The sequence below is a fragment of the Oncorhynchus mykiss genome, chromosome 5 (assembly GCF_057628025.1).
Source record: "Oncorhynchus mykiss isolate SJ-2025 chromosome 5, ASM5762802v1, whole genome shotgun sequence".
NCBI lineage: Eukaryota > Metazoa > Chordata > Actinopteri > Salmoniformes > Salmonidae > Oncorhynchus > Oncorhynchus mykiss.
Window position 1 is genome coordinate 63820019 of NC_143026.1, and position 12715 is coordinate 63832733.

Consider the following 12715-nt stretch of genomic DNA (forward strand, 5'->3'; position numbering starts at 1 on the left):
TGAGTCGGACCGCAGAGTGAAGGAAAAGCAAACAACAAGTGCTCAGCATATGTGGGAACTCCTTCAAGACTGTTGGAAAAGCATTCCAGGTGAAGCTGGTTGAGAGAATGGCAAGAGTGTGCAGAGCTGTCATCAAGGCAAATGGAGGATATTTGGATTTGTTTAACACTTTTTTTGGTTACTACATGATTCCATATGTGTTTTTTTTTTCGTAGTTTTGATGTCTTCACTATTATTCTACAATGAAGAAAATCGTAAAAATAAAGAAAAACCCTTGAATGAGTAGTTCAAAACTTTTGACCGGTAGTGCATAATCTTAGTGACTGTACAAGCTGGAATAAAAACATAATTATAAGTTTATGAGAACCCTAAAAAAGTTATATTGTTCAGAATTAAAAATACGTAAATCTAGGCTATGGGCGCAGATGGCTATGGCTTTCTTACTGCCGCAAAGAGTTGCGCACATCTGTGTGTGAGGTCAGTGTGTCATGTACTGGAAAAGGGTCTGACTTAAAGAAAGAAGGAAGCCTGTACAGAATAAAAATATTCCAAAACTTGCATCCTGTTTGCAACAAGGCACTAAAGTATTACTGCAAAAAATGTAGCAAAGCAATTAACTTCTTGGCTTGAATACAGTGTTAAGTTTGGGGCTAATCCAATACAACACATTACTTTGTAAAACTCTCCATATTTTCAAGCATAGCAGTGTTATCATGTTATGGGTATGCTTGTATTCGTTAAAAACTGGGGAGTTTTTCAGGATAAAAAAATCAATGGAATGGAGCTAAGCACAGGCAAAATTACGGAGGAAAACCTGCTTCAGTCTGCTTTGCACCAGACACTGGGAGATGAATTCACCTTTTAGGACAATAACCTAAAACACAAGGCCAAATCTACCCTGGAGTTGCATACCAAGAAGACAGTGAAGGTTTCTGAGTGGCAAAGTCACAGTTTTGTCAAAAATAAATCTACTTGAAAATCTATGGCAAGGCCTGAAAATGGTTGTCAAGCAATGATCAACAACCAATTTCATAGACCTTCAGAATTTTGAACAATGTTACACAATCCAGGTGTGGATAGCTCTTAGAGACTTACCCAGAAAGACTCACATCTCTAATCGCTGCCATAGGTGCTTCTTCAAAGTATTGACTCGGGTGTGAATACTTACGTAAATTAGTATTACTTAATGAATTTTAAATACATTTGCAAACAATTCCTAAAATATGTTTTCACTTTGTCATTATAGTGTGTAGAGGGGTACAAAAAAAATCAAATTTAATCCATTTGAATTCAAGGCTGTAACACACCAAAATGTGGAATAAGTCAAGGGGTATGAATACTTTCTGAAGACACTGTACGTATGGTAGGGCCGAATATTGAATGACCGTATTATTGGGTTGGATTACGTTTAAATTAAAATCCTAATTTAACTATGGAAGACAGTTAGCCGCTAATCACAAGTATTAATTGGTCTGGAAACGTTGGAGCCTAGAGGTCATCATGAAGCCTCTGAACCAATAGAGGAGGAGTAAAGCATGTGCATCCACAGTGGTGGAGGATGATGGGTAAACAAGGGAGAGGCTCTGGAAAGGCCTTGTTCGGGGAAGATTACAGACACCACTGCTCCCCACATCTCTTCATCGCTCCTGGCTGTTCATCCCTTCCTTGACGTGGACGTCGATTTAAGGCAGCCCCCCGCACCTCTCTGATTCAGAGGGGTTGGGTTGAATACATTCAGTTGTGCAACTGACTAGGTTTCCCCTTTCCCTCTCTCTCCCACAGATTGAGGTGATGGTTTCTGGCTCCAGGAATGGGGGCAGTCCGTCTTTGAGTGATGGGGCGTCGGTGACGTCTGTGACGGGTGCGTCCCCTAGCGCAGGAGTGGGGCAGGGCCCGGTCCTGCAGTTCTTCACCAAGCTGAGGCGCCATGCCAGCCTAGAGGGGGCCAGCCCATACTTCAAGATCAAGAAGTGGAAGCTGGACAGCAGCCAGCGGGCTTCTAGTCTGGACACCAGAGGTAGAACAGACTTATTAATATTTATGTATAGTATGTTTCAGGCTTACTGTATGTACAGAATGATGGATGGAGCATCGGCCTCATTAAAATTATTCTTTGTACTCAAATTTAGTGTACAAATTCTATTTTAAAGACAATGCTTCTTAAGAATGAGGTTCAACTGCAAGAGGCTTCACTTAACTGCCAAGGCGCGTTGTGTACACCACACACACACATACACACACACACACACCCTCTGACAGATGGCTTTATGACGCAGGACTCTTCTCTTCCAAGGCATTGTGAGCCTAACTGAAGCCTCCCCACAGCTTTCCTCACAAACACACAAATGCTGCTCCCTCTCCTGCTCCCCCTACACACAGCTAACAGAGCACACAGGACTAACACCCCCCAAATAGACTATATATACAAAAGTGTGTGGACACTCCTTCAAATTAGTGGATTTGGCTATTTCAATCACACCCGTTGCTGACAGGTATATAGAAATGTGCAGAAAGCCATGCAATCTCCATAGACAAACATTGACAGTAGAATGGCTTTACTGAAGAGATCAGTGACTTCCAACTTAGCACTGTTATAGGATGCCACCTTTCCAACATGTCAGTTTGTCAAATTTCTGCACTGCTAGTGCTGCCCCAATCAACTGTAAGTGCTATTATTGTGAAGTGGAAACATCTAGGAGCAACAACGGCTCAGCCGCAAAGTTGTAGGCCACACAAGCTCCCAGAACGGGCCTGCTGAAGCGTTTAGCGGGAGCTTTGTGAAATTGTTTTCCATGGCCAATCAACCGCACACAAGCCTAAGATCACCATGCGCAATGCCAGCTGGAGTGGTGTTAAGCTCACCGCCATTGTACTCTGGAGCAGTGGATACGCTTTCTCTGGAGTGATAAATCACGCTTCACCATCTGGCAGTCTAACGAATGAACCGCTACCTGCCCCAATACATAGTGCCAACTGTAGAGTATGGTGGAGGAGGAATAATAGTCTGAGGCTGTTTTTCATGTTTTGGACTAGGCCCTTAGGTTCCAGTGAAGGGAAACCTTAACGCTACAGCATACAATGACATTGTCGATGATTCTGTGCTTCCAACTTTGTGGCAACAGTTTGGGGAAGGCCCTTTCCTGTTTCAGCATGACAATGCCCCCGTGCACAAAGTGAGGTCCATACAGAAATGGTTTGTCAAGATCGGTGTGGAATAATTTGACTGGCCTGCACAGAGCCCTGACCTTAACACCATCAAACACCTTTGGGCTGAATTAGAACGCCGACTGCGAGCCAGGCCTAATTGCCCAACATCACTAATGCTCTTGTGGCTGAAGGGAAGCAAATCCTTGCAGCAATGTTCCAACATCTAGTGGAAAGCCTTCCCAACTTCCTACTAATGCCCATGATTTTGGAATGAGATGTTTGACGAGCAGGTGTCCACATACTTTGGGTCATGTAGTGTATCTCAATGCCTGCTGCTATCTCTTCAGCTGACTGGTACAGTACATAAGCAGATAAGAGATGCTAACCTCTCACCATTACAATAATAGGGGAGGTTAGCATCTCTGGGGGGGTAGGATATTTGTGCATCTAACTTTGTCACTCATCATTATTCACGATTCATTCAGGACTATGCGTAATCATGGTAGCATCCACATTAATGTGGAAGTGTTTAGATAGATATTCTATTCTCATTTACAATAAAATTGACACTACATTATTTACCATTTTAATTTCTATTGCATCCAACAAGTTTTTAGAGTTACAAGCTTAATGTAATCATTGAATGCTAGGAATATGGTACCAAATACTAAGATTTTGACTACTTTAAATACACATAAGTTAATTAAAAAAAAAAAAATGTTGGTCCTCTAAAATATGGGGTCTATGTACAAACAGTGCTATCATTTTTAAACGGTTCACCCGGTATGGATGAAAATACCCTTAAATTAAAGCTGTCAGTCTGCACTTTAACCTCTAGTCATTGTATCATATCAAATCCAAAGTGCTGGAGTACAGAACCAAAACAACAAATGTGTCACTGTCCCCAATACATTTGTAGCTCACCTATAGTAGGGCAAAAAAAGTATTTAGTCAGCCACCAATTGTGCAAGTTCTCCCACTTAAAAAGATGAGAGAGGCCAAAGAGATGTCAAAGGACACCAGAAACAAAATAGTAGACCTGCACCAGGCTGGGAAGACTGAATCTGCAATAGGTAAGCAGCTTGGTTTGAAGAAATCAACTGTGGGAGCAATTATTAGGAAATGGAAGACATACAAGACCACTGATAATCTCCCTCGATCTGGGGCTCCACGTAAGATCTCACCCCGTGGGGTCAAAATGATCACAAGAACGGTGAGCAAAAATCCCAGAACCACACGGGGGGATCGAGTGAATGACCTGCAGAGAGCTGGGACCAAAGTAACAAAGCCTACCCTCAGTAACACACTACGCCGCCAGGGACTCAAATCCTGCAGTGCCAGACGTGTCCCCCTGCTTAAGCCAGTACATGTCCGGGCCCGTCTGAAGTTTGCTAGAGAGCATTTGGATGATCCAGAAGAAGATTGGGAGAATGTCATATGGTCAGATGAAACCAAAATATAACTTTTTGGTAAAAACTCAACTCGTCGTGTTTGGAGGATAAAGAATGCTGAGTTGCATCCAAAGAACACCATACCTACTATGAAGCATGGGGGTGGAAACATAATGCTTTGGGGCTGTTTTTCTGCAAAGGGACCAGGACGACCGATCCGTGTAAAGGAAAGAATGAATGGGGCCATGTATTGTGAGATTTTGAGTGAAAACCTCCTTCCATCAGCATAGGCATTGAAGATGAAACGTGGCTGGGTCTTTCAGCATGACAATGATCCCAAACACACCGCTCGGGCAATGAAGGAGTGGCTTCGTACGAAGCATTTCAAGGTTCTGGAGTGGCCTAGCCAGTCTCCAGATCTCAACCCCATAGAAAATCTTTGGAGGGAGTTGAAAGTCTGTGTTGCCCAGCAACAGCCCCAAAACATCACTGCTCTAGAAGAGATCTGCATGGAGGAATGGGCCAAAATACCAGCAACAGAGTGTGAAAACCTTGTGAAGACTTACAGAAAACGTTTGACCTCTGTCATTGCCAACAAAGGGTATATAACAAAGTATTGAGATAAACTTTTGTTATTGACCAAATACTTATTTTCCACCATAATTTGCAAATAAATTCATAAAAAAATCCTACGATGTGATTTTCTGGATTTTTTTTCTCTCATTTTGTCTGTCATAGTTGAAGTGTACAGGCCTCTCTCATCTTTTTAAGTGGGAGAACTTGCACAATTGGTGGCTGACTAAATACTTTTTTGCCCCACTGTATATGTTTGGGGCAAATTCAATACAACACATTACTTAGTCCCACTCTCCATATTTTCAAGGATACTATACTTCCTCATGTTATGGGTATGCTTGTAATCTTTAAGGACTGGGGAGTTTTTCAGGATACACGTAATGGAGCTTAACACAGGCAAAATCCTAGAGGAAAACCTTGTTCAGTTGGCTTTCCACCTTGCACTGGGAGATTATTTCACCTTTCAGCAGAACAATAACCTCAAACACAAGGCCAAATCTACACTAGAGTTGCTTACCAAGAAGACAGTGAATGTTCCTGAGTGGTCAATTTGACAGTTTGAAGAATTTTGAAAAGAATCATGGGCAAATATTGTACAATCCAGGTGTGCAAAGCTCTGAGAGACTTACCCATAAAGATATTTCTGTATTTCATTGTCAATAAATGTGCAAGAATGTCAAAAACAAGTTTTCACTTTGTCATTATCGGGTTTGTGTGTAGATGAGTAAAAAAAAAAAATATTTAATCCATTTTGAATTCAGGTTGTAACATAAGAAAATGTGGAATAAGTCCGGGGGTATGAGTATGTTCTGAAGGCAATGTATTCATGCTACACACAGCACAACTGTTGCTACCAGACTCTTATTATGATTGCTAAATACTGCACAATTTAAACACTTGCCCCCAGTCCCCCAAAACGCATGTAAATATTGGACTATAACTTGTGCCTTCCTGTATTATACTTATGCTAAAATGTTTTCTATTCTACTGAGCCATTTACATTATGTTTGTATTCTTATCTTTTATTATTTCTTATTATTGAAGGAACCTGCCAGTAAGCATTTCGTTGGATGGTGCTTACCATGTGTATCCTGTTCATACACCTAATACAACGTGAAACTTGATATACCATGGTGAATGTTGGTACCGACATCCCATGTCTCTCTGTGGCCTTGGACTAATGTTTGACCTGCTTCGTCCTGCGTGTCAGGGTCCCCTAAGAGGAGGCAGTTCCAGCGGCAGCGCGCCGCCAGCGAGAGCATGGACCAGGAGGATAATGACGCCCACCACATGGACCTCATCCAGTACATCGCCCGCACCCAAGACGTCACCTACCACCCTAGCCCCTCCGCCCGCCTCCTCTCCCCCAAGCCACCACCCTCCCTCGGCAGGTATCTTTAATTCCCTCGCCATCCTTCCACCTCACCGCTTTGCCTCAGTCATCAATACGGTAACTAACAGTATTATGGATAGTTTTGTGTATGTTTTACCTGTCACGGTTAGGATTTGAGGAGAGTAAGCTGATCCTAGATCTGTGCCTACAGGGAACTTTTACCCACAGCTGCTTAACAAGCCAGCCCATTCCATCGCTGATGCAGAGTGATGATGTCATGGACAGGAATAGTTTTTGGGGTCAATGGGAGAATCTCAACTGCCAACTCCTCGCATCCTCTCTCCTCTCCTCGCGAGGGGACCCAAGCAGTATGCAATTAAGATTTTCCATTAGTGACCCCCTTACTTGAAGTTACTGTGGACGCAGAGCTGTGATGGATTTTAAGGAATAAAAATATACTGAATAAAAATAAGTAATAATCAAAGCCAATCCATATTTGTTTCTTCTACAGTGCTGGAAGCTGAAAGTATTCATGTTGATTCCTGAACATGCATAGTTGCTAACATAATGCAAGCCATATGTCATGCTTCTAATGGATAACTAACTGGGACCAGTAAAATCACAATGTAGGGAAATTCTTCTCTCTAATACATGACATTTGTGCATTGCAGTTCAGTGGTTTGTGGAAAACATCCTACAACCTTAAGAAGTCATGGTGATCACTTGTAATCACAGTGGCTGCAAACATACTCAAACATCAGACATCAGATCTGTGCATGGGCGCTCTGTGACTGACTGTTATACTGTGTGTGTACGTGTGTGTGTGCGTCTTTGTACGTGTGTGTCAATGCAGGTTAGAGGTGGAGGTGGTGGTGGAGCCCAGCTGCAGCAGGGGCCAAGTAGCGGGGTTGATCGGCCTGTCCCCGGAGTCCCAGGACGAGGCAGCGAGCCTGGGGGACTGTAGACAGGAGAGCTTGGCCTCAGACCACCAGGCCTTGTACAGAGACATCTGGACGCTCCGGGCCTCTCTAGAGCAGTACGGCTCCTCAGACCAGATCAACAACGACAGGGACTCTGTTCGCAGCGACGCCGACAGTGTCAGCTCCCTGGGGGGCCGGACCGAGAGGGGGGAACTGCCCAGTAACCCCTCCCAGGACATCGGGGATGAACCCGAAGGGGATGTAGAGCTGCCCGTGGATGATGGGATGGGAGAGGAGAAGGAAGAGAAGAAGAAAGGGGGGAAGCAGGACAGTGTGGAGTCAGAGAGGGTCAGTGACGGGGAGTCAGGCAATCGTAAGCTCATGCAGATGGACAGTGGCTATACGTCTATAGAGGCTCCATCACGGGCGCCAGAGGAGCTAAGACTGTTTGGCAGTAGTGGCAGTATAGACAGGACGGCCCTGGAGAAGAGACACTACTTCACCAGTGCAGGGCACACTGGCACAGTTGGCGAGAGCTTCGAAGCCCGCATCTTCGAGGAAGAGCCAGGCGAGGAGATGCTGGTGGGGGCGACGGGCGGCATCGCAATAGAAACGTCCAGGTCTCCCCTGGGCTGGTCTCCGTATGGGCAGATGTTCACTCCACGAGAGGCGCAGCCGCACTCCCACCCACCCTTATCATTACACCGCCGTGACTACAGCATCGACAAGAAAACTGACGCGCTTTTCCATGAGTTCCTCCGCCACGACCCCCAGTTCGACCAGCAGGAGTCACCGAGGAAACATCGCTCGCGCATCCACCTCCGCAAACAGTGGCAGCGCAACAAGCAGTACAGTGACCCGGGCGTTCGCTACCAGTACCACTCCTTTGAGAGGCAGCGGACCCCCCTGCGACGAGGCGATAGCGTCAACTACCCTCTGGACACAGGCTTCCACAGCACACTGCCACGCATCGTCAGTGCGCCTGATGAGGAGGCCAGCGAGGGGGCCCCCAGTACCCCCCAGATGCCAAAGGCCGAGGTGGTGGCAGGCGGGGCAGGAGAGGTGGAGGAAGGAGACAGGAGGAGAGCGAGTCCCAGCAGTAGCTGTGGCAGCAGCACCGTGACCATTAGAGACCTGGAAGGGAGGGCATCCTGTTCCCCTCCCACTGTTCCGGATAGAGAGGGCCTGCTAGGGGAGCAGCCCAACCCCCAGGAAGACACTAGGCAGGCGGTACACCCCCCTGAGGCCCCTTACGAGCCCCCCCAGCCTCCTGACACGGGCAACAGCCGACAGACCATCACAGCCGAGCTGACGGACAAGCTGTGCGCCACTCTGGATGAGCGGCTGTACACAGGCCTGCAACGGACCAACGACACAGTGGTGGTGACAGAGTGTATGGTGAAGGTCGTTCACGCCTCCCCCGACCACAGCCCAGTGTAGTAGCATGTCTCCAGTCCTCCTCCACTCCTCCCTGATCTTTTGCGTTTCATTTGATTTCAGTCTACGCCGGGTAACTACAATTTCTCTGTCTGTCTAAATTAGCTGGTCCCAGACCAGTAACAAGAAAACAGGCTACACTATACAGTATCATGTAGGCTATATGAAGAATACACCCCTAGATAGTATTTACAGTACCATAGTGTCTCTTACTGCTGTGATTCCTTTCTCCTCTTAGAGAAGTGATGATGTAAAGAGCCAGTATGCTCTCTGCACTAGTCTATCCACTGTGAAACTAGGTGCTATTAGCCTTGAAATCATCTCAAGATCTGGATACAAAGTTTCTGGGTGTAATTGGCCAGTCTTGACTGATAGGCCAGCCAAGACTGTTTAATTGTAATGTGATGTAATTTAATCTGAATCTATGGTACTAGGAACAGAAACAGATGAATTTGAAAATGCATTTATTTTTTCTCATAAACGATCATTAAATGGGTATGAAGATGCTGTCCTAATTTGGACACCAAATAAATTGCAGTATCCATATTAGGACCGCCTCGTCATATCCACACTGGATCAGAGAATATTCTTCATCAAGTATCCTTGTTGCTTAATGTCTGGCCTCATGTTTCCATAAAAAAAAATGTCTTACTGCTTTCCAGAAAAGTGATGGTTGTTAGGACATGTTGTTCTTTGTATTTGTTGTTGTTTGTCTATGCTTGTTTTACATTTCACAGCTGGTTGTGACTGTAGTAACTGGCATATTGGAGGCCAGGGTTAGAACAACTTAAATGACAGGTCATTTCTGTGTCAAAAATACCTTGTTAGCTAATGGAGGCATCTCAAGTGTTACTGAACCAGGGGTTGGAACTAAAACATTTTGTCCAATCGTTTAGTTTTGAACAGAACCGCAAATCTTTCATTTTGTTCCACTGTTCCGACCAGCAAGAGTTTAGAACCCCCCAAAAAATAACTGGTTTATATTGTTCCTTTTTTAACCTGTCAAATTATGTATTAAATTTCTTTACATTTAGCTCATTAAATGAGCGCAGACAGAGCAGGCAAACTAGTTGTTTACATGCGTGATGGACAGGCAAGTGTAGCCTATGGTGCAAGATGCAACAGAAATTTTGCGGTTGGAGAGAGCGAGAGAGGGTTGAAGTGATGGGCATCTTATGACGACATGCATTATCTGAATTCGGTCCACAGAATTATACCTACGGAGCGGATTCTATGGAGGAACGTTGAATGTCCTTCGAGCAAGCCAGCTAGTTAGTGTGTGCAGAGTCACACCATAATTAAAAACATATTTTTTGTAGTTAATAAATTCGACATGAAACATGATAACTAAGCCTATAGTATCCGTAACTAGCATTGAAAAAGTTAATCCATTATTTTCTAGCTAATTAAAAAGGTCTCCTGACTTCTGAATCAAGCTTGTAACCTCAGTACAGGAACCTATGCTTTGGAGAGGAGCAGGTGTCTCTCTCTCTCACACACAAAGATGTTCAGCTTGCAGGCAGACACTGGAATAAGTTTGAGTGAGGGCTTTGCATAGGCGTTTTGTTGTGGGACTAAAAACAAATGCCTGGAATGTAACATAACGTTATTAATCGGTTCCAAAGCTTTGAAAAATAACTGGTCTGTTCTGGAACAGTAAGGATCACTTTCATTCCAGGTTCCGTTTCTGTTCCTTGAAAAATGTTGTTCCTTTGTTCCAACCCCTGCTGTTAGAATCACACATCAAAGGCAAGGCTCCCTTGGCCTCCCCCACGACAGTGTTGGTTAGTGCTGGTCTATAGCTGTAAAGGTTTAAATGAAGGCTTTGAATGGGGCCGATGTTGCCCTCGCAGACATTTGCGTTTATTGAATTTATTCATGAAGGCATACTTTCTTGTGCATGGGTTTACCAAACAGGCTTTATTTGTTTGCTCACTTTATTTTCTTTCCCCTCCTTCTCCTGTGAAAGTTGATATCGCAGCAGCGCATCCCTCTGGGCTATAAGGACTGCACTTCTTGTCCGTTACCAAACCAGAACAAAGTTGCTATTTGGAGCAAATTCCACACCTTCTCCTTTGACATCCTCTGTGTGGACTTTGCAACCCAATGCCATTCAAGTGTAACCCCATTATCAGATTATGTCTTATGTGCCAAAAGAAGGCAAGGAATGGCATGCCCGTTCCAGAATTACCTTGGAAACTATTTTGCACTTAACTGTGTAGTGGCTGGGAGTCTGCTTCTCCTACATCCCACAATCAGCAGGAATATTTGATCAAAAGCAAGGGGAGTCCCCCTCCCGTAGTTGAAGTCCACTCTGCCTGGTCTCTTGCTGAGGGTGTAACACAATTAAGATAGAGAAATTGGCGTAAATGGAAAAGAGGGAGATATTTCTAGCTTTCATTTCCCTCCTTTTGGGTGTGACCGTGCTACTTCACAGCCCCGGTGAATCAGATGTGTTTCCTCTAATAGGGACATCAGATAGCTCCTTGTTATAGCTGAGTGGACTCACAGGCAGAAGGTACCTTAACTCATTAGGGGAACAATGGCCAAGATGAAAGCTGGTGAGAGGGCTTGAATTGGTCTTCTAGCGTGGAGGCTTCCTTTCTCTCACCTACTTCACATAGCCCACACATTAGACAGTGCACATTATGTCACCATGGGAAGGAAACCCAGGGGCTTCACATGTCTCAGCACCATTTTGTGTCATTACCAGGTGCCTTTTATGGAGGCGTTTAGAACGTCAAGGAATGAGACGGATTCTTTCGCCAGTCGCCTTGGGAACAAACAAGATCAGATGCCTTTGAGGTTACTGGTTACTCAGCATTCTCTGATTCTTGTCAGTAATGAGAGGAATGGTGCATCATTTCTGGACTTAGCAAGGGGGTGACAACACCAACTTAATGAAAAAGACTAGAGGCGCAAATAAATTAGTGCATTTGTACAAAGAGTAACTTTGTTGTGTATACAAGCACAATGTTGCAGGAACTAGTGTAGTCTCTTTTATTAGGCGTAGACGTAACTGGGGGCACTGTGGTGAAAGACGTTTTGTACACAAGTAGCCTGTCCAATGCATTGACGCATTACTGTGCATAGGTTTGCATGATAATTAACCGTTTTAGTACATATATTCATGATTTCTCAGAACTACTGCACCAAATGAATGATTCCATGGTCGTCGGTCGACAGAACAGACATTTAAATCAGCACTGGTACTTAAGAGGTTTTATGTTCCATGGAATCTACCTTTGTTTAGGAGTCATGCCATGCTAACTGATAATCTACAATTGAGTTTTATTTCCATGAAAGACAAAAATATACAATCTATTTCTGTATTCCTGCTTGTTATAACTGCTATATTTCTCAAACTAGTTACGTAGAGCTTTATAAATAACTGATTTGTTGACCCAGAACTATATGAGCCTTGAGGGACCAAACAATTAAACCATTATTTGGGGATTTTCCAATAAGTAAATAAATGAATAAGGCATTAATGGTTGTGTCTCATTTTTACTTTTAATGGTACTCAAAAGCAAAAAGAGTGGGAAGAAGAGGAAGACAAGGGGACTGCAACACTATCCTCCCTCTTCTCCATCCCATGTGTTGTTCATTTCAGGTGTTGAGGGTCTGACAGTGTGTGGAGCTGTTAATGCACCAGAGCCCATGCACATCAATGAATGACTTCACAGTGATTAGGGTTCCCAATCGATTGCAAAGCAGAGTGAAAGTAGGACAGCAGTCTCAACCTCCATAAGAACTACATCAGCAAATATGACAGAATAAAAAATGCCAGCATTCCCCAATAGCTTTACTCCAATATTGCTATGATCACCCACTAATACCCTGTGGATTTATTTACCAACCTGCAGCAAAGCTATGACTTCTGTTCGCTTTTGCCCTTGGATTTATAAAAG

At 44.2% G+C, this 12715-nt stretch overlaps 1 protein-coding gene across 3 annotated transcripts in view; it reads left to right on the forward strand.

The window, feature by feature from the left end:
- The window catches only part of LOC110524265 (voltage-dependent calcium channel beta subunit-associated regulatory protein), a 50096-nt gene extending 37801 nt beyond the window's left edge, over positions 1–12295 (forward strand). For all 3 annotated transcript variants that reach the window (XM_021603753.3, XM_090235479.1, XM_021603754.3), the window contains exons 8-10: positions 1783–2017; positions 6325–6505; positions 7301–12295. In XM_021603753.3, the coding sequence (XP_021459428.3) occupies positions 1783–2017; positions 6325–6505; positions 7301–8807 (1923 nt within the window). In that variant the 3' untranslated portion in view covers positions 8808–12295. The remainder of the gene's footprint in view (positions 1–1782; positions 2018–6324; positions 6506–7300) is intronic.
- The last annotated feature ends 420 nt before the right edge of the window (positions 12296–12715 follow it).